At 48.8% G+C, this 19,144-nt stretch overlaps 2 protein-coding genes across 5 annotated transcripts; one reads left to right on the top strand and one right to left on the bottom strand.

Annotated features, from left to right (window-relative positions):
* The first annotated feature begins 599 nt into the window (after positions 1–599).
* Positions 600–8,096, top strand: LOC104698631 (E3 ubiquitin-protein ligase RNF113A). Its single transcript, XM_039564521.1, has 10 exons — positions 600–738; positions 1,131–1,207; positions 1,324–1,428; positions 2,404–2,511; positions 2,792–2,901; positions 3,097–3,203; positions 3,719–3,808; positions 4,487–4,580; positions 5,383–5,489; positions 5,929–8,096. Exons 1-10 carry the CDS (start codon positions 639–641, stop codon positions 6,006–6,008), a joined length of 978 nt encoding a protein of 325 aa, XP_039420455.1. The 5' UTR covers positions 600–638; the 3' UTR covers positions 6,009–8,096.
* On the bottom strand, positions 6,856–18,171 carry STRADA (STE20 related adaptor alpha). 4 transcript variants are annotated; one of them, XM_039564518.1, is made up of 13 exons: positions 18,103–18,171; positions 17,694–17,773; positions 16,414–16,471; positions 15,459–15,487; positions 12,201–12,303; positions 11,582–11,703; positions 11,362–11,470; positions 11,124–11,247; positions 10,496–10,667; positions 9,798–9,902; positions 9,408–9,649; positions 8,682–8,724; positions 6,856–8,278 (listed from the first exon to the last, which is right to left on the bottom strand). In XM_039564518.1, exons 2-13 carry the CDS (start codon positions 17,727–17,729, stop codon positions 8,126–8,128), a joined length of 1,296 nt encoding a protein of 431 aa, XP_039420452.1. In that variant the 5' UTR covers positions 17,730–17,773; positions 18,103–18,171; the 3' UTR covers positions 6,856–8,125. The 4 variants fall into 4 exon arrangements, with proteins under 4 accessions (XP_039420452.1, XP_039420453.1, XP_010412347.2 ...); XM_039564519.1 differs by having other exon boundaries at positions 17,718–17,773; XM_010414045.3 differs by lacking the exons at positions 15,459–15,487; positions 18,103–18,171 and having other exon boundaries at positions 17,694–17,765.
* Positions 18,172–19,144: the final 973 nt, after the last annotated feature.

Below are 19,144 nucleotides of genomic sequence, written 5' to 3'. Positions count from 1 at the left end.
CGCACACACACACACACATGTACACACACACACACACAGACACACACGGACATGTACACACACACACACACACATGTACACGCACACATGTACACACACACACACACACACACAGACACACACACACACACACACACGGACATGTACACACACACACACACACACACACACACAGACACACACACACACACACACACGGACATGTACACACACACACACACACATGTACACGCACACACACACATGTACACACACACACGTGCCACGCTCGCCCCCACGCAGGGCAGCGGGCGGTGCCGGGGCTCCCGCGGTTCCACACGGGGCCGGGGGTCGCAGGAACCCAGCGGCGTCCCCGTTGCCGTGGAAACCCGCCGGGCCTGCGGGAGACGAGCGGGAACCGGGGAAACCGCCCCCGTGCCGGGCTCAGGGGGCGCGGGAAGGAGGAGGGGGGCCGGGCAGCGCAGGGAGGGAGCGGAATCGGGGATATCGAGGATCGGGAATTGGGATCGGGCGTGGGGGACAGGCCCGGGACCCGCGGGACCGCGGCCCAGCCCGGGCGCTGAGTCCTCCGCGCCCGCAGGGGGCGCAGCCCGCGCCGGCCGCCGCTCTGTCCGGGGGCGCGGGACCGGCGGCACAGGATGGCGGAGGAGAGCGGCGTCTGCAGCTTTGTGTTCAAGAAGCGGGTCCGAGCCGCGGGCAGGGGCCGGCGAAAACGGTCCGGCAGCGACCAGGAACGGGGTGAGGAGGCGCGGGGAGCCGAGCTGGTGCGGTACGGTGCAGTGCGGAGGCGAGGGAGGGCCTGGTGCCGCCCCCAGCGCTGCCCACACGGCGGGCCTGGCTGCTCTCCCCAGCCCGTGTGCGAGTGGCGGAGGGCGTGAAGGACCCTTGCACTTGTGTCACAGGGGATTTAGGTTGGCTATTAGGAGGAGGTTCTTCCCCTCGAGGGTGGTCGGACACTGAACAGGCTCCCAGGGAATGGGCACGGCCCCGAGGCTGCCGGAGCTCCAGGAGCGTTTGCACAGCGCTCTCAGGATGGGATTATTGGGTCTCCCGTGGGCTTCCCCAGCCGGCCCAGGGGAGGAGCTGCCTCAGGTCTGGGTCGTGCCCCTCACGCTGGGCTTTCCCCGCAGAGAGCAGCGGGGAGGAGGGCAGCACCGTGGTGCGGAAGGAGCGGCGGCGGGACACCCCCAACCCTATGATTCAGAAGGTAAGGGAGCTCCGAGGGAGCATCTGCTCCATCCAGGTGGGCCTGCGGTGGCCTGCCACGCTCAGCCAGGACAGTGCTGCAGCCTTTCCTCCCCCATCCCTGCTGTCCCCCCTCAGACCCGGCGCTGTGCGAGGGAGAGGCCGGAGTACGCGCCGAGCAGCAGCGAGGACGAGGATCCTGCCAAGGAGATCGGGGTCACCTACAAATCGACGAGGTCGGCGGTAAGGACGGGCAGCACGGGGGCCTGGAGTGTCAGCTTGGGTGGGGCTGGGGATTCCACTTGTCACAGACAGAATTTGCCACTCTGAACATGGGATTGGACATTCTTTCTTATTAATGCACCTCCCTGTCCCTTCTTAATAGCCAAGCACCTTGTGCTGGGTTTATTCTGATAGTCCCTCCCTCCACGGGAGGCTGTCAAAGGTTGGCCTTTCCCTCTTAGAGGTGGGAGTTAAAACTCCAGGATGCCACTGGACTTGCCCAACACTGCACAGATTTTTCAGGAGAGGGAGCAGTTGGATCAGGTTTGCTAAACTGTTGGATTTGTGTTTTCAGTGTTAGACCATCTTTGGCTGCTGCCAAGGGAGGCAGCATTTTGTTTGCCCAACCTTCTGGAGAGAACGGGAAGGGACAGGAGGAGATGACAGCTTTGGGACTCCACAAGCTTTTGGCACCTAAGATGGATTTGTGTTTAATTGAGGCCGGCAGTAATTATTCTCTGGTTTCTGTGCAGCTGTTCTCAAAGGTTTGATAGAAGCTAGGAATAGGTATCTGTTCAATCCATTAAAGAGGAATCTAAACCAGATAACTGTGTTGAAACTGAATTTTGGCCACCTCCAGCTGGGTCAGAAGTTCAGTAACATCCTGTGTGTGGGCAGGAGGGTCCCATGATTTAAGTGTTGGACATGGGTGAACTGAGTGGGGCTTCCAGCTGAGCTGGGGCTGGGTGTGAAGGAGTAAAATAACTGTTCCCTGACTCTGCAGGCTAAAATTTGGGAGCAAAGGGGAATGAGCACTCTGGTCTCTGCACACACTAGGCTGGAGCCCATGGTGAATTTTCCCTAGCAAATGCCAAGGGATAAAGCAGGTGTGTCCAGTTCTTGCTCTGTGACAACCTTCAGGTAGCCAAGGAGCTCTCTGTCTTGTCCAGGTTTCCACTGTCTCCACTCTCGCCACAAGTTTTCCTTGCTTTTCAGAAACCCGTTGGCCCAGAAGACATGGGAGCCACAGCAGTGTATGAACTGGACACAGAGAAGGAGAAGGATGCCCAGGCCATCTTTGAGCGCAGCCAAAAAATTCAGGAGGTGAGTCAGCCTTGCTCCTTAGGAGCTCGTGCTCTGCAGCAGGAGAGCCTGTGCTTTACTCATCCCCTTCTGCACACCAAGAAGAGTTAGAGTCTCTTCTTCCCTGGAAGTGTGAGAAGCCAGAAGTGTAACCCTTGCAAATAGGGGACTTTTGTGGCTTTATTGGCATCTTGGTGTTAAGGAAGGCAGGGTGGGAAGGAAGACTGGTGTCAGAGTGGTGACAATTAATCCATGTCATGAAGCTCTCCTGATCCTTAATCATCTCTTCTTGCTTTTCTAGGAGCTGAGAGGAAAGGAAGATGATAAAATTTACCGTGGCATTAACAACTACCAGAAGTACGTTAAGCCCAAGGACACATCGATGGGAAACGCCTCTTCAGGAATGGTCAGGTGGGTTGGGATGAGCCTTGGGGGTCTGGGACCACGGAGGTGCTCAGGCACCATCCCAAAGGCATGGGTCTGGGGCTGGAACTCTGCTGTCACTGCCAATTTCTGCCTGTCTGACCAGTCTGGTCTCTGGTTCTGGCCAGGGCCCTGCTCCAGGGCTGCTGTGCAGCCGGGCTGAGCCCTCTGCCCCCCTTTCAGGAAAGGCCCCATCCGTGCTCCAGAGCACCTGCGGGCCACGGTGCGCTGGGACTACCAGCCCGACATCTGCAAGGACTACAAAGAGACCGGGTTCTGTGGCTTCGGGGGTGAGTGCCTCGTGTCTGCAGCTGAACACCAGGTGTGCAAACACCAGGTGTGCTGTGACCCCGTGTATGTGGTGCTGAGGCTGAGTCACAGACCCTTCTGTGCAGAGCTGTTTATGTAACATTCTTGTCATTCATGCTGGCCCTTCGAAAGCCCAGGGCCTCTAATTAGTGGTGACAGGAGTCCTAGGAGGGAACCCAGGATGTTCCAGTGACCCACATTCTTACAGGTATTGTGTCCACTGAGACCATGTGAGGAATGAGTTTTTCTGTTCCTTATCCCACTTTCCATGTGCATAACTGCTGGAACTGTCCCTGTGGCACTGAGAGGATGATCCTTGCAGCCTGTCAGCACTGAGGGATCCTGTACCTGCTCCAGGAGCTTGGTGCTGCCCTGGAGAAGGAGCAGTCAGATTTCTCTGGCTGGGCAAAGCTCAGGCTGCCCCAGAATGAGGTGTCCTGGTAACATTCTGCCCTTGCAGCCTGGCTCTTACTTCCTCTTTCTTTGTGCTGCTCAGACAGCTGCAAATTCCTGCACGACCGCTCGGACTACAAACACGGCTGGCAGATCGAACGGGAGCTGGACGAAGGCCGCTACGGTGTCAACGGTACGGCCTCGCTGCTCTCACAGGGCTCTGTTCCAAAGCTGTGCAGCTCCTGCTGCAGGATGAGCTTAGGGCCAGTAACCACTGACAGTGCTGAACAGACCTGCTGCTTTCACACAACCCCTGGCTTCCCCAGTGAGGATGGTTTCCCCTGGCTCTCTGTGAAGGAGAGCACTGCTGTTGTGTGGGTCCTAGCAGCGAGCTCTGTGGAGCTGGGGAGATGGGACTGTCTGTCCCCCGGATGCCCAGGAGGTGGGGTGTCATTTGTCATGCAGTGTCCATAGGTGAGGCCCAAGGCTCATGAGCACTGCTGTACAAACGGGGGGAAAAGGGTGTTCTCTGTTCAGTTGGAACCAGAGCTTGGTGGCAGCTGGTTTGGAAGAAAGTCTAAAACAGGAGGGGGCTGGAGAATGTTTCTCTTTATAGCAGTGAGTGGGTGAAGTAGAAAAGAATTTTCTCCTGAGATGAGCAACAGGCCTGCTGGCTCATTAGCCCTAATTATAGCACAGTCCCACACGTGTTACTGACATCAGCAACACCCAGATGCCAGAGCTCCATTGTTTCCAGCAGAGATTGAATCCCACCTGCTGTGCTCTCCCCTTATTTATTATTTCATGCCCCACACATGGGTTGGGCTGGCCTCTCCTCTCACTCTGCTCTGGTTCACTTTCTCTTCTGCAGACGACGAAAACTACGAGGTGAGCAGCGATGAGGAGGACATGCCTTTCAAATGCTTCATCTGCAGAGGTTCCTTTAAGAACCCCGTGGTCACCAAGTAAGTGGTGGTTTGGCACGAGGAGCCACGTGTCTGCTGTCAATCCAGCTCACAAGTCATTCATTCACTGCTGAGGCAAAGACAAACCCACCCCATGGGCTGTGGGTGGAACCTGCTTGTTGTCTGCTGTGGCTTTCTGGTGGGTGAGGAAATCCTGAGAGAGCCAGGGAGTCTCATAGCTGCATCTGGAGCATGCCCTTGGAAGGGATCTCAAACCCTTATTCAAGGACTTTTTAGATTTCCACAGATGCTGCCTCATTACCTCATCTTTCCCCCTTAACCTTGAGATTTTGTTTTCATTGCTCCTGGACTCGAATGGCAGCTGCACTGCCTGAGCAGAGAAGTGTGAGCATGGGGAAGCCAAGAGCTTGGCAAGGATGAGGAGGAGGCTGAGGACAGGCCTTTCTCACTCTGAATGCTGTCCTGCTGGTACCTGTGTCTGGAAGAGCTCACTGGTGGCTCTGTGCTGTCACTGCACATTGGTGAAGCAATGCTGAAAACACCTTCCATGGGGACAGGGATGCAGAGGAAGCTTTGCCTGCAGCTCACTTTTGCCTCCCTTGGGGACCATGGAGAGGGTGGTCATGCAGTGGAAGGGGCTACCCAGGGAGCTGGTGGAGTCCCCATCCCTGGAGGTGTCCAGGGAACAACTGGACGTGGGACTCAGTGCTCTGCTTTGGGTGACAAGGTGGGGATCAGTCAAAGGCTGGACTCTATCTTGGAGGTCTTTTCCAACCTTTATGTTCCTGTGTCCAGGACACAATGACTGGTGCCTGGCAGTGACCTCTGTGTCTCCGTACAGGTGCCGGCACTACTTCTGTGAGAGCTGTGCCCTCCAGCACTATCGCAAATCCCAGCGCTGCTACGTCTGTGACAAGCAAACCAATGGGGTCTTCAACCCTGCGAAAGGTAATGGGCATCTGGGGGAGCACCTGGAGCAGCAAAGGCACCAGCTCCTGCTGGACCTTCCTGGTGTTGGGCCTGGCCCTGAGCTGCAGTTCACAGCTCTTGGCTCAGTTAGTGTCAGGAAATAGTAAATCATGGATGCAAAATGAGCATGTGTGCTTACCCAGGTGGGGAACCTGGGGAGCGACTGGAGAGGGAAGGGAGGTGTGCCATGGGAGCAGAGGCAGCAGCTTGTGTGGTCAGTAATGCACTGAGGGAATGACTGTAACAGCTCCTGCCTGGACTCGGCAAACAGGGGCAGCTCCAAGCTGAGCCTCTGCAGGCAAGGGATGTTTGGTAGCTGCCCTGCTCCTGGGTGTTCGCAGGACCTGGGCCCCTGGCTCTGGGGGCGGGGGGCAGCCCCTGCACCTGGAGCCTCATCCTGCCTGTTCCTGTTTTTCAGAGCTCATGGCAAAATTGGAAAAACACAAAGGAGAGGAAGAAGAGGAACAGCAGTCAGACCATGGAGAGGATCCACAGTAGCAGAACACGTTTTGTACATAACTGAATAAAGCTTTTGTAGGATAAAAAAAAAAAAGCTCACAGCTGTTAGCCAGGGGTTACGTATCCAACCAGCAGCTACTGAACAGTGTCCACCTGTGCTGGACTCCATCTTTGCTGCCCTGTGGGGGCACAAGGCAGGACAGGTAAGACTCAAGGGCTGTGGCTGAGTCATCTGCTCCCCCCAGGACCCCCAGGTGCACCTGGGGAAGGAGGGTGACTGTTCAGTTACTTCATAACTGCTGCTTCTGACCACAGTGCTGCTGTTTCACTCCTAACTCTGCACCGATCCTGCATGGAACAAAGTTAATTTAAGCCCCTAATCTTTGAGCATGGAGCAAGCTGCAGGCATGGGCAGGGATGAGAAATATGAGCTTGCACTAAGTTCATCCTTCACCCTAAAAATGCTAATGCATGGGAAAGCAGGCTGGTCTTGTCCTGGTTCCTAGAACTCAAGACAGGGATAGAACTTCAGTGGGCAACACACTTCTTGAATCAGCCCTGTTTGTAAAACTTCATAACAAACCAGGAAATTAGTATCTTCTTACAGTAAGATGAAATCAGGACCCAAACCTGATCATAGTGAGGAAGTAGAACTGGGCCTGCCCTTAAACACCACTGCAACTGGGAGAATTTTACTGAACCTTTCAGAAAAGAGCAAGTCCAGGTGTTTGCAGCTTGTTGCTTTAGTTGAAGTACGTTTCTGAAGCATGAAGGCAGCTGCCATAAACTGCTGAGCTGTATGAAAATAAGGAGGTAAAAGCAAGCATGCACAGCCAGCCTGTCACCCTCTGTGATTCACTTCCATCATCCTGCACAAACAGCAGACTTAAAAAACAACTTCAGAAATATTTTATTTGTTTTGGAAAAAAACTAGAGTAACAAACTTTATCTGGGTTCAAGTACAGTTTATAAACACAAGGACCTGTTGCCAGCACCACTACTCCATCAAATGCACCTACACAAGGATCCTCAGTGCTTCAGTAAAGAGTAGACAACCTCCAGCACCCATGGCCCTTGGAAAAGTCAAACTAAAAGCCTTAAATACACCTCCAGAAAAACCAAACACCATGGACTGGGGGAGAGCTGCCACAGCAGCAGGGCAATCACACAGCCATGAATCACACGTGAGCAGCTTTTACCCGTCAGTGAGGGAAGGCAGAACAGCAGTGGTAATGGAAAGGTTAAAGTTCAGTTCTGTACAGGAGTCGTGAGGAAGAAGATCAGCATGAAAATCAATTTACTTTTCCTCTGTGCCAGGGTAAGTCACTGAGAACAGGCAGGTAAAGTGTTTTGTGCTGTGAAACCAGCCCAGCTAACAAAGTTCATCTGGAAGGGGATAAAAAAGCTGGTACATTGTACAGGCATCCACACTGCTCTGGTGACCCAGGAAGCTGGAAGGAGAGGCTGGAAGGCCCTGTCTGACCTGGAGTTCAGAGTGCTCAGCACGGAGTGAGAAGTCTTCAAAAGCCCTCTCCAGACTGGAAGAATCCAGTGCTGCAGAGGAATGCCCAGTGCAGCAGGAGTGCCTGGAATGGCATCTGCTTGTCTTTGATCTGCCATTTTCCATCACAAAGCAGTAACTAAGAATATAATCCCTTTTTTCTCCCCATTAAAACTTGCCCTGTGACAACACTGTTACAGGAACCTGACTAGTTCTAAGAGAATGCCCAAAACTAAAAGCTGCCCACCTCCCGTCAACTCTAAGGCACCCTTAAAAGAGAAAGAACCAAAGAGGGCAGGGACATGCAGCCTCAACTGTGAGGAAGCCAGTGACTTTTAGAAACACATAAATAAAGACCATAACTACACGGACTCACTCAGCCCCCTCAAGTGCTCTACCAGTGCTCAGCTGCAAGAACGGGGGCTCTGAACGCTGCACCTTCTGGAAAACTCCACAGATCCTTGGGTTGATCCTTTTCCAGCTCAGGTCTGTCAGTTTGTATCCAGGCTACTTCTTAAGTAAAGAGGCAGTTGAAGTTCCTTCCCAAGGACCTGTAAACTCCTCTGTGTGTAACATTCATCAGCTTTTATGAACAGGACCAATAAATTACAATGTCCAGAAAGCTCCTCCAGAACTCAGTGCAGTCCCTATTTTTCTAGAATTCCCAGTCATCCACATCCAGCTGCTCCAGATTTGATACCAACCCAAAAATGCCACTGGGATCCTGGGGCAGTGTCCCTTCCAAATTGGTGATGGGGGTGACAGGGCGCAGAAGTTCAGGGAGTGCTTCAGAAGCTCGGCGCTTGATCTGCACAGGAAGGGCAGAATGAGCACTCGGGGCTGCTCAGGTGCTGCTCCACCCAGCACTGCAGCCAGAAACAACAGGCAGGAAACACACGGGGCACCCTTTGGTCTCATTAAGGAGCAGATTAGAACTGCTTTACCCCAGAACTCAACTGGGCGGCTGTTGAACTGTTGTGGCTCCCAGGACAGGCAGATTTAAAACCTCTCTTAGATAAGAGATACTTCAAGAGCAGCCCAAGCACCTCCCCAGAGGATGTGATGATCACCACACCACACTACAGTTAGTCAAAAAACTGACTTAATCCTTCCAATCGCAGAAAATTCAGCCACTCAACATCCCCACCCTCCCAGCAAGACAACTACAGCAAAGCCACTGTGCTTTACCTGTAGAGAAATTAGTTCCTTACCTGCTTAAAAAAGGGGTGACTGAGCAGAGTGCCGGCGCTTGGCCTGTGGGAGGGAGGTAGAATGAGGGAAGCACACAAGAAAATGAGTCAGTGCTTGAAGTCAGATAGTGGCAATAAGACTGAGGTCCTTCCTGCCTCTCCCATTTCTCAGTTATTGGGTATCTCCCTTTTTTCAGTGGTAGCACTGTTATTAAGCATTTACAATCACATAATATTTTATGCAAGGAGTTCAACCTCCTTCTTCTAACCTTTACATTACATACTTGCATCCCCTACATCTGGCCAAGGACAGCTCCTGAGCAGTGGGGCACCCCTGGAAAGTCTGTCATGGCTACAGATTACCCTCACCACAAAGAAAAATGCAGCTTTGATCACTTTCCACCATTGCTCTCTGCTGGCTGAAAAGCAGCCATTTGCAGTGATGGGAACTGGGTAAACACGGTCTCAGAGGGGCCAGAAACTCAAGTTGTTTATTTTCTCTATGTGCAGCATCACTCATCCCCCAAGGAAGGCTGCAAAGGAATTCTTCGGGCTGTCACGTAGGAAGTGCTCAAGTGTTAACACTGCTCATTCTACACATTTGGACTGCTCTCCTCAACAGATGGGGCACATCCTCACTCCACTACACTTTTGGAACAGAAACTGTAAACAATCTCTGCTGGCTCCCATAGTTTAACCAGCCCTAGAATAGCGCAGGTGGGGAGAACAGCTTTCACCTGGCTTTACCTGAAATCGGGGTTCCTCTGGAGGCACTGCTCCACAAAGTTATGGAAGTAGGTGGAGAAGGTGCGGAGATAGGGGTGCAGGGCTGGCTCCCCGTTGGCCGCGCGCACGTTGCTCATGGCCGTGCTCTCCCCCATCCCATAGTTTGCACTGGAACGGGACATCTTCATAGTCAGCTCGTCAGCAGGAATTGTGGTGGTGTCCAGCAGGCAGGGAACAGTTCCATTCAGCTTTTCCAAGAGCATCTGGAAGAGCAGGGGCACAAGCAACATCACACACAGTTAAGGTTTCCCGTTCATGTAGGCAGGACGTCCTCCTGCGTTCACATCCCAGTGCAGCAAAGCAGTTCAAGGTGCCAGGACGAAGGACAGGAAAGGAGCTTGCAAACCCTACCTGAGTAGAAGGCATGTCTTTAAATGGGACGTGTCCATTTGCCAGCTCACAGGCCGTTATCCCCACGCTGTAAATGTCAGATTTTGCATCGTAACCCTGCAGATTCTACGTGAAAAGGAAATGGAAAGTTAGCTTCAGGGACTTGGATGTGATTGATTGGGCAATACCCATGATTCGACTGCAAGTCAGCAAACCCAGATGGTTAGAACAGTAACAGTACAGCCCACAGATAGAATGATTTATTGTGGTGAGGGATTTTTGGTTTGTTAAAACACACAGTTAAGGGCAACATTTATGTAACTGAAATCAGCCAGCCTGTAGGGATGGCATCTACCCTGGGTAACTCACATCTGATAACACCTTGTAAATGAGACAACCGGTAGAGATGCCTACAATTAAACTATTGAGTCAACTAGATCAAATTCCACCCACTTGCCCTGCATCCACCCCAAATCTGTTTCCTTTAGCCTCTCCCTTTGTTTTTCCTTGCATTCATGTACCCTTCTCCTTGCTAGGGGTCACTGGTTTTAAGACAAAAAGAAAAGAAAAAAGGAACAGAGCTCATCACAAGAAAGCAACTCTGCACGTTCTCTCATATCTCCCACCCTACACGCCCTGAACTTGCCCTAAGAGCTCAGAAAATTATACAGATACAGATGTGTTCATCACTAAACACAAGCAGTTTCTTTTAAACACACCTGCTGCAAAACTTCAGGACTGAGCCAAGGCAGCACTTTGATGCTGTATTTGGGGAAGTCATGAACAACTTTGAGTCGCTGCCCATGGTTGATCATACTCAGGTTACTCCGCAGGCCAGAGAGGTACACCTTCCCATCTACAGAGATCAGGATGTGGCTGGCTTTAACACTCCTGAGGAAAAAAGGGAGAAACAGTCAGGTTTCCTGGCCTTTACTGAACAGCTCAATGCACAGGACAATACCCGATCAGCTTCCTACCAGGAGGCTGACTCCTAACAACCATCTTTGGATGCTGGGCAAAATCGATTAACAGGATTCTATTCATTGCCTTTGCAAGTTCCCAAAGAATGTTTCTGTGGTGAGGAGAAATGCAGGACTAAATGTTATGGATCATGATTTTAGATACACAGTGGTCCTTGGGGCAAGTCTGCTCCACAATGACACTTTCATGCAGCTTAGTAAGATCAGTGATATCACTTCCCATGAGTATCAAACTGATTTGCTCTAACAGCAAAGTAATGCAAAATTTAATGTGTTCTGTGTCTCCTGATTCATTCTCTGCTCTACTCTGAGTATTATTTCCAAGAACTTCCACCAGAAGGAAAATGATCAATGTATTTTTTAATACCTATGTACATAGCCCATGTGGTGGATGTAGTCAAGTGCTTTCAAGACACCTTGGAGAATGTAAGCAATGGCTAGCTCAGTCATCCCATCTGTAAAATGGGTACAGATTAAATCTTTTGCAGAACCTAGAAAGAAACAAAACACCACCTGTTAGAACAGAAGCCCCAAGGACACTTCAGCTCTTCCATTTCATTTCACAGAATATGATGGTCAGCTAAAGGTACCCCCTCTCCACTCACCATAGGCCATGAAAGAAGTCACTACCCACAGCTCATTGTCAGCTATGAAAGTTGCTTTGTATGGAACGATGTTAGGGTGGTTGAAGAGCTTGGAAACATGAAGTTCTCCCTAAAAGATATTTTTATTAAATTTAGTAAATACCGAAACATGACTGCAATATTGATAAGCACTGCTCTTATTGTCTGTCCTCTTCTAAGCTTGCATGATGACTGCTGTTACCTGCAAGAATGTGACCATTTCATTTGTGCAGGCCTCCAGGTTCACTCTTCTGACTGTGACATACTCTCCTGTGGGTTTGTATCTGGCCAAGTTCACAACCATCAAGTCTTCAAAGCCTTTGCCTGAAAGAGAAAGCATTGAAGCTTCAGTAATACTTTTGGAAGCACTGTGGAGAACTCCTCTGGTCCCTGACCCTTCAGTAATCTTTACCCTCACTCACTGAAAGTACTTTTGGCCTTGTAAAAAAGAGTAATTGTTCCATCAGATACCACCTTCCTTGGCAGGTATCCCACTGAGAGGAATCCTCCCAGCCAGCAGAATTATCCTGTCCTTCAAATTCAGGACTGAGGGAGAAATAGTGATGGGGAGCACTAAGGACAGGTTGCAGGCTGCTTCAGCTGACTGTACTGCACACCCAGCACCATTGACCCACCACATGCCTCTCCCAGGTGAAAACCTTTGGGACTGGCATCTCATTTTTTATTCAAATGATTTTAAAATCAAAGATGACAGTCATCCAATATCAAAAATAAGCAATCAATCAAGAAAAGGCCAAAAAATGTGCAGAAATTATTTTCTTTACAAAGCAGACTCTGATCCTCCAGCCCTCCAGAATTACCTATGATCGTGAGCAACTCATAGCAGCTGCTGTCTGGCAGGAAGTTGCTCATGGTGTCCCTTTTAGGGGAAGAAGCTATCGACTCGGAGCTCGCCTCATTTGTCTGAGGGAAAAAAGTGAAGTCAAGTCAAAGGAAATAAAGATCACTTGCTGGAAAAATCATCTACGCCTCATATTATCATACACTTCAAAATAATAGGAATACAGAAGAGGATTTAATTGATGTCAAAGTAATTTTAAATAATCATTTATCAATTGAAATTCAGGAGATGCCTCATTTCAGAAGATCCAGACATCTATGTTACAAAACACGTAACAAGTAGGTTGTTAATCACTGTAAGCTAGAATTTATTTAGGAATATTTGGATAAAGCCAATTATTATTCCCCAGGACAGCCTAAACTCTGCTGTACAGTAACTGCCTTTCTCTTATAATTACAAACTTCTGTGCCACCATCCTGTTGCCTGAGCAAGAGCCAAAGGGAAGCTGCTCAAAGCCCTTCTCTGCACCATAACAGTTGGCGTTCCTGGGCGGATGCTGGGGCTCCTGGTTTTCAGCTGCTCACCTGGGATAAGCCCAGCACAGCTGAAGCTGCTTAGCTGAATGGTACAAGTGATGAAGAAAATCAGACACACATGAAAAGAGAAGCTCCAAATGAAAGCAAAAACTGCAAAGCATAAGTGCTTATAAAAAAAAAAAAAAAGGGGGGGGAAAAAGCACCCCCACACCACACAGGGAAGCAGCATTCCCAAGCCTGTCAGCTTTCCCTCACTCCATCTGACATAAAGCTTCCTGCCTTATTTACATACACTGAAATCTTCCCCAGCAGGATTTTGCAGATGATAAACTTCAATGTTCTTGCAAGTTCTTTTGTACCTTCTAACTCCTTCAAATGTCCAAAGTCACAAGGAGAGCATCCTAACAGGGATTAAAGTTTATTTGGTGTCTAAAACTGTCTTTAGTTATCTCAAATTTCCAGCACTTTAACTCCTCCTGGCATTTGGAAGTCCACCTCAATTTTTCCACCTCACTCTTCATCAACTGCAAATGCCCTTTATCAGACCTTTTCTCATGGTACATGAAGCAGAAAAGGTTTGTGCCTTTTCCTACCATGACAGCAGACTCCATTTTTTATTTCCATCACTGAAAGATGGAAACAACACAGTGACAGCTGAAAAACAAGGAACTTGCTGTTCTACCCTCAGCCCAGGGTAAATGCAGTGCAAAGAGCACAGACAGGAGTTTGCTGTAAATTACCTCTGGGTGCCTAAGCGTACTTTGGGAGTAAATTAGAACCACAGTTCGCAAGTTCCACCTTTTCAATTGCCTTTGAACAGCACACTGCCTACTTTTAAAACAGGTGTATTTTCCATTAAGGGAAAAGGCAAAAATTAAGATTTGTGGTGCTTTGGTATAATTTCAACTCAAACAACTCAGTCCCATGTCAGCATAGCTAAAACCCCCGGGAGCAGCATTCCCAAATACTTTCTTTTAGTGAACACTGCAGTGCTGTTCATTGGCTCAGGACAGGCAGCAACTTTCCACTCAGGATTTCAAACTTCTGCTAAAGAGGTCTGTCAATTCTGATCTCAGGTGTATCATTCATTACTTCTTCCAGGAATTTCACACAGTCCTGTCAACAGCAAGACTGCCAGCAGGGACACACAGGCAGATAGAAGCCTCTGAAGCAGAAAGGCACCACCAAGGAGATGGAAGCAGAAGGCTGGGAAGCAGTCATGGAGCGGTGACAGCTGGTGAGACACTGAGCAACATGTAAGTGGTTTGCTTTATTAAAGTCCACTCCAGATAGAGCATAAGCCAACAAAACAGATGCAAAGAATTAAATAAATTTAATCTTATTAATGGTGTAGGCTGTGCAGTAATGGAAAAATACTGTGAATTCCCTATTGAAAAGTCTTCCAGTATGAGGTCTTCACTCACCTCTCGTCATGTTAGCAGTGCCCAATAACAGAGTTAATGCAAAAGGAGCCCGACCAGAAATTTATCAACATCATACAACAGTTTAAAAAAGAAAGTTAAACTGAAATGTTATTTATGAGATACTGAAAAAAAGCTCCTCAGTGGTTTCACACGGGACAATTTTTGGTGTATGGTCAAAAGCAGCTGCAAAATGAAGTCCCACATGACCAGTTTTATGGCATGACATTCATTTAGAGCTGGCTTTTGGCTCGGGAGCCCAGTTTAATTTGAGATACATTTAAAGGAAATTAATCTTTGAAAGGCAACTATTGGTATAAATACCATAACACAATCAGTTATGCGATGCTTGCAAGGATCTGCATTTGCCAAATGACATTCATCTGAGTTAGGAGGAAGGAATATCAGTTTTGTTCTGCTGTCTTCCCCTCCACCTCCTCATTCCCTCCCTCACTTCAGCATGAGCAACAAAAATTTTCCTCCCACCCCCCTCCCCAAATTATGTATCTTTCTCTACAGCCTTGGTGGGAAAAAACAGGCTTTTATTTAGACGTAAAAAGACCCAAATGAGAATCAGCAAAAGTGTCAAAACCCCAAGTAAACGCTTGAAAAAAAACAAAACAGATGCTAATCTCAATTTCTTCCAGCCAAGCATGTCTAACACTCAGCAATTTTAAAAAAGGTGTGAATTTACTCGATTTTATACAAAACATTCCATATACATCTCCTATTTTGAGCTTTGTTTGTGCCAGTAAATTACAGACACTGGCACAAAAATCAATTATAAGCAGCTTGAACTGACACAGTTATGATTAAATCACACTTAATTCATGTTTGTAATTAGCTTAAACTAGAGCAAGCAACACCTGCACACCTGTGGTGGGGGGACATGGGGAATCATTTAGATTAAGATACTCTATTGTAAGTTGTGGTATTTTATGTGTTATGTGCTCATTATGAACCAGCCAGTGAGCAATCAGGGCCTGCAGAACAAACACTTTTCAGACATTCCATAAAACTACACTCTTCCTTCATTCTCTGAAGGATCAGAACTAAATCACCTCAAAAAGAGACCCTTGAGGAGCTGAGGGGAATGACAAATATAAATCCAAGAGATTAAGTTTAAATTTTTGAATTATCACATCTAGTTTGAAAACCACACACCAAAATCTCCACTCCAGGGTGAAACCCGTTTCCACACTTGTAGAGCTAAATATAGAGATGAGATATATAACTAAGATAAAAAGAAAAATCAAACTTCCACAAGGAATAATCTCCATGCAATGAACCACAGCACCACAGCCTGCACAAGTCACTTACTTTTCTCCGAGAGTCACCCGGAGGCTGCTCTGGAGTAAAGAAATTAATTGTTCACCATGTTGTGTTCAACAGATACCCATTAAAATATAGTTGGAAAACTAAGTAAATAACCCTAGATGACACTTTTTGATACCAAATAGACATGATTTTTTTTGTTCTATACAAAGACATTTAATTTACACACAAAATTGCAGCACTAATCATATTGCAGTACATGTACGGGATCAAAGAGATTCAGACAGTGCTACTGTTTGTATATTTGACATAAATGTAAGGTGACAAAATTTTTTACTATAACTCTAAACATTAACCTTCTGTCATGTCCCTGCTTATTGCAGGGGGGTTGGACTTGATCTTTAAAGGTCCCTTCCAACTCAAACAATTCTGTGATTATAAACACATTCGAAGATGACTCTTAAATACAGAAGAAACTATCTAATATTATTCAAAGTAATAAAAATTCTTTTACTCCACCTGGAAGCTCAAGACCTAGACATATTTCCTATGCTCTATTTATTTTCCACATCATTGATCAGGAATTCTGCATCCTAGTGGGCAACTTTGTTATGCAGACGCAGAGCACAAATACGTCAGCTCCTGCTTCTGGGGAGCCATCAGCAGCTTCAAAATCCATTTTCACTCAGAAAATTATAATTAACCTTCCCAAACCCCAAATCCATCTTTTGCATAGGAAAAAAAAAAAAGTGGTTATGCTAAGCTAATACAGAACTAATTTAGTACTGTTATCAATATGGAAATGACTTCCAAATAAGTTGCTAGATCTTGGACACTTCCACATTAAATTTCTGGGCTTAGCCAGTTTGAATACCCAGATTTACACTGAGATTTAATAATCTCTTTTAGTGTTAAGATATGTCCTTACTACCGAATTGCCAAGCTTTACAGCTAAAATAAAACATTTCTAGCAATGTCATTTAACAAGGGGAAAACTTACCTCCAAACAGCTCGAACTCTCTTAACCCCTCAACAATGAACTTCTCAGACACCCACCGCTGAAAGAAAAAAAATTCTCCACATAATCAGTTACTCCATCTAGAGAAAAGTTTCTTTTCCCCTTCCCCACAAGAAAAAAAATCCAAAACTTCAATGATTCTACTGTGGTCTGAAATTGATTTGCTGCATCACCAGTGACATCCTTACTTTGGACAAGGATATTCCCTTTTTGTGACAATGACATGCACCCAGCAACCACACAGGTGCTGCTGTTATTCCCAATCAACATGCACTTGCAATAAAGTTAATATCATTTTAAATCATTCAAACAAGCTTTTATACATGCATATACAGCAAAAATAATCAGCATGCCACAACCCCCTCATACAGCCAAATAAATGTTGGGGGTTTAGGTGCAATAAGTTTAAAAACAAAGCTTTCACTATTTACAAAGAGGTGGTATCTTTGAGCATTCAAATATTTTGGTTATCTATCTATTGACTGAATGCAAAACTAGAACATAAATAGTCTAAAGTTGTCATTCTCTTCCAGAACTCATGTTTGAAATTCACAGCAAGCATTAGGTTGTGCAGAGGAGTATTTCTATCATGATCTAATACTGCAGTTTAAATATACATATATATAAACACATAGTATACAATAGAATAGGCAATTTTAAGCTTGCAGAGTGTTGCTCACGAAGTTAATCAATCACAAACACTCCCATGGTACAATTTGCTGGTTAGCAAAATAATTTAATAAACAGCTAATGTTGCTCAGTGCACAAGAAGCCGGTCCTAGAAAGCACCAATGAGTCTTTAGGCAATGATGACTCAAAAGTTGTATGCAAGAATACCATTTGAAAGCATTAAAAGTAGTTCTGTTGTAGGAAACTTCCTCATTTAAAAATGCAAAAATCAAACAAAGCTGTTGTGTTTAGCTTTGCAAGCAAAGCGAAGGAAAAAAACCCCATAAATTGTGACACAGGTGAGGAGGCTACTTCTTAAAGAAAGGCTGAAAATAAAACCAACATTATGGTGCTTTTTCTTCACTACAAAGCCCACTACAGCCCCTCTGCACCACACCCCAAGGAGATACACGTGTAACAGAGGCTTTAGTGCAGGGTTTTTGACCGGCGCTGGTTGCACACCGACCCAGGTCCTGTACTCAGCCCTATAATCAGTTTTCCCTTATAGTGCTCTCCAGGCCCGGCCACCCTGCACAAGCGCAAGGCTCGTTCTATCGAGACACGAGGGAAGCTGAAAGGTCTTCAACACTCACCCTAATGCGCTCGGGTTTACTTACAAGGAAAGACATGGATCCGCCGCTGTGGGACACACGCAGCAGAAAGGGCAGGACACCTGCGGGCACAGGGGCGCGTCACCCCTCGGCGAGCACCGCCCGCATCCCCCGGCACCCCCACGGCCCTCACCCACCCGCGGCCCGGGACGGCCCCGGGGAAGCAGTAACCCCGGTAAGCACCACCCGGTGCCCCCACAAAGCACCGACACCCCCGAACTCCCGCCGGGCCCGGCAGTCCCAGAAGGGCCCCAGAAGGGCCCCAGAAGAGCGGTAACTCCGGCGAGAACTGCCCGGAGCCCCCCCCCAAAGCAGCGATACCCCCGAACACCCTCGGGGCCCCTCGCTGCCCCCGCAAAGCCCCGGTTCCCCCCCCCGGCCCCTCACGGACCCCTCAGGCTGCGGCCGCCGTTCACCGGCGGGAGACGCTGCGCGTGACGTCAGCGCGCCGACACCTGAGGCGCGGGCGCGCTCGCGTGACGTCAGCGCCGAAGCTCCCGCGAGCGGCGGGAAAGGAGGCGGCGCCATGTTGGGTCCCTCAGGGGGCCGAGGGACCGCAGCACCACGTCCTGTACTTCGGCCACATCAACCCGCCTAGCACTGCGGGCCGAGGCAGGGGCTGGAAAGAGGTCCAGTGGAAAAGAGCTGGCAGCGCTGATTGACAGGCAGCTGAACGTGAGCCCAGGTGGGCAAGAAGGCCTATGGCACCTGGCTTGTCAAAACGTGTGGTCAGCAGGGCCAGGGCAGGGATTGTGCCCCTGTGCCGGGCACTGGTGAGGCCACAGCCCAAGTGCTGTGTCCACTTCTGGTCCCCTCACTTTAAAAAGAGACTGAGGGGCTGGAGTGTGTCCAGAGAAGGGAACAGAACTGGGGAAGGGCCTGGAGCACCAGGAGCAGCTCAGCCTGGAGCAAAGGAGGCTCAGGGGGGACCTTGTGGCTCTGCACAACTCCCTGACAGGAGGGAGCAGCCAGGGGGGGATCAGGCTCTGCTCCCAGGGAACGGGGTACAGGATGAGAGGAAAAGGCCTCAAGCTGTGCCGGGAGAGGTTCAGGTTGGACATCAAGAGGAATTTCTTCACATAAAGGGTTCTTAAACATTGGAAGGGGCTGCCCAGGGAGGCAGTGGAGTCCCCATCGCTGGAGGTGTCCAAGGAGCGACTGGACATGGCACTCAGTGCTCTGGGCTGGGTGACAAGGTGGGGATCAGGCACAGGTTGAATCATCTGGGAGGTCTTGTCCAAACTAATCAATCCTGTGATTGATTGGATCCCTCAGAGAGTGGCCAAGGCTGTGCCCTCAACAGGGACCCTGCTCTGTCCATCTGGGGGCAGATTCTCCATCTCCCCCCAACCCAGCCTGCACAAGGGGAGAGACACCTTCCTCCAGCCCTCGCCCAGCAGGAACCACTTCCAGCACAGTACAGCACAGGTAGC

Source organism: Corvus cornix, chromosome 23, assembly GCF_000738735.6.
Source record: "Corvus cornix cornix isolate S_Up_H32 chromosome 23, ASM73873v5, whole genome shotgun sequence".
NCBI classification, from domain to species: Eukaryota; Metazoa; Chordata; class Aves; order Passeriformes; family Corvidae; genus Corvus; species Corvus cornix.
This window is presented reverse-complemented; position numbering and strand designations above follow the sequence as displayed.

What these genes read in the sequence shown, in the direction of transcription:
- STRADA (XM_039564518.1), bottom strand. Translation starts at nt 17,729, where the DNA reads ATGTCTTTCCTTGTAAGTAAACCCGAGCGCATTAGG. An exon ending in TGAGTTGCTCACGATCATAG is followed by an intron (nt 11,704 to 12,200) that starts GTAATTCTGGAG and finishes TTTCTCTTTCAG; the next exon opens with GCAAAGGCTTTGAAGACTTG. An exon ending in GACTTCTTTCATGGCCTATG is followed by an intron (nt 11,248 to 11,361) that starts GTGAGTGGAGAG and finishes GTTTCTTTCTAG; the next exon opens with GTTCTGCAAAAGATTTAATC.
- LOC104698631 (XM_039564521.1), top strand. Translation starts at nt 639, where the DNA reads ATGGCGGAGGAGAGCGGCGTCTGCAGCTTTGTGTTCAAGAAGCGGGTC. An exon ending in ACAAATCGACGAGGTCGGCG is followed by an intron (nt 1,429 to 2,403) that starts GTAAGGACGGGC and finishes CTTGCTTTTCAG; the next exon opens with AAACCCGTTGGCCCAGAAGA. An exon ending in AGGCCGCTACGGTGTCAACG is followed by an intron (nt 3,809 to 4,486) that starts GTACGGCCTCGC and finishes TCTCTTCTGCAG; the next exon opens with ACGACGAAAACTACGAGGTG.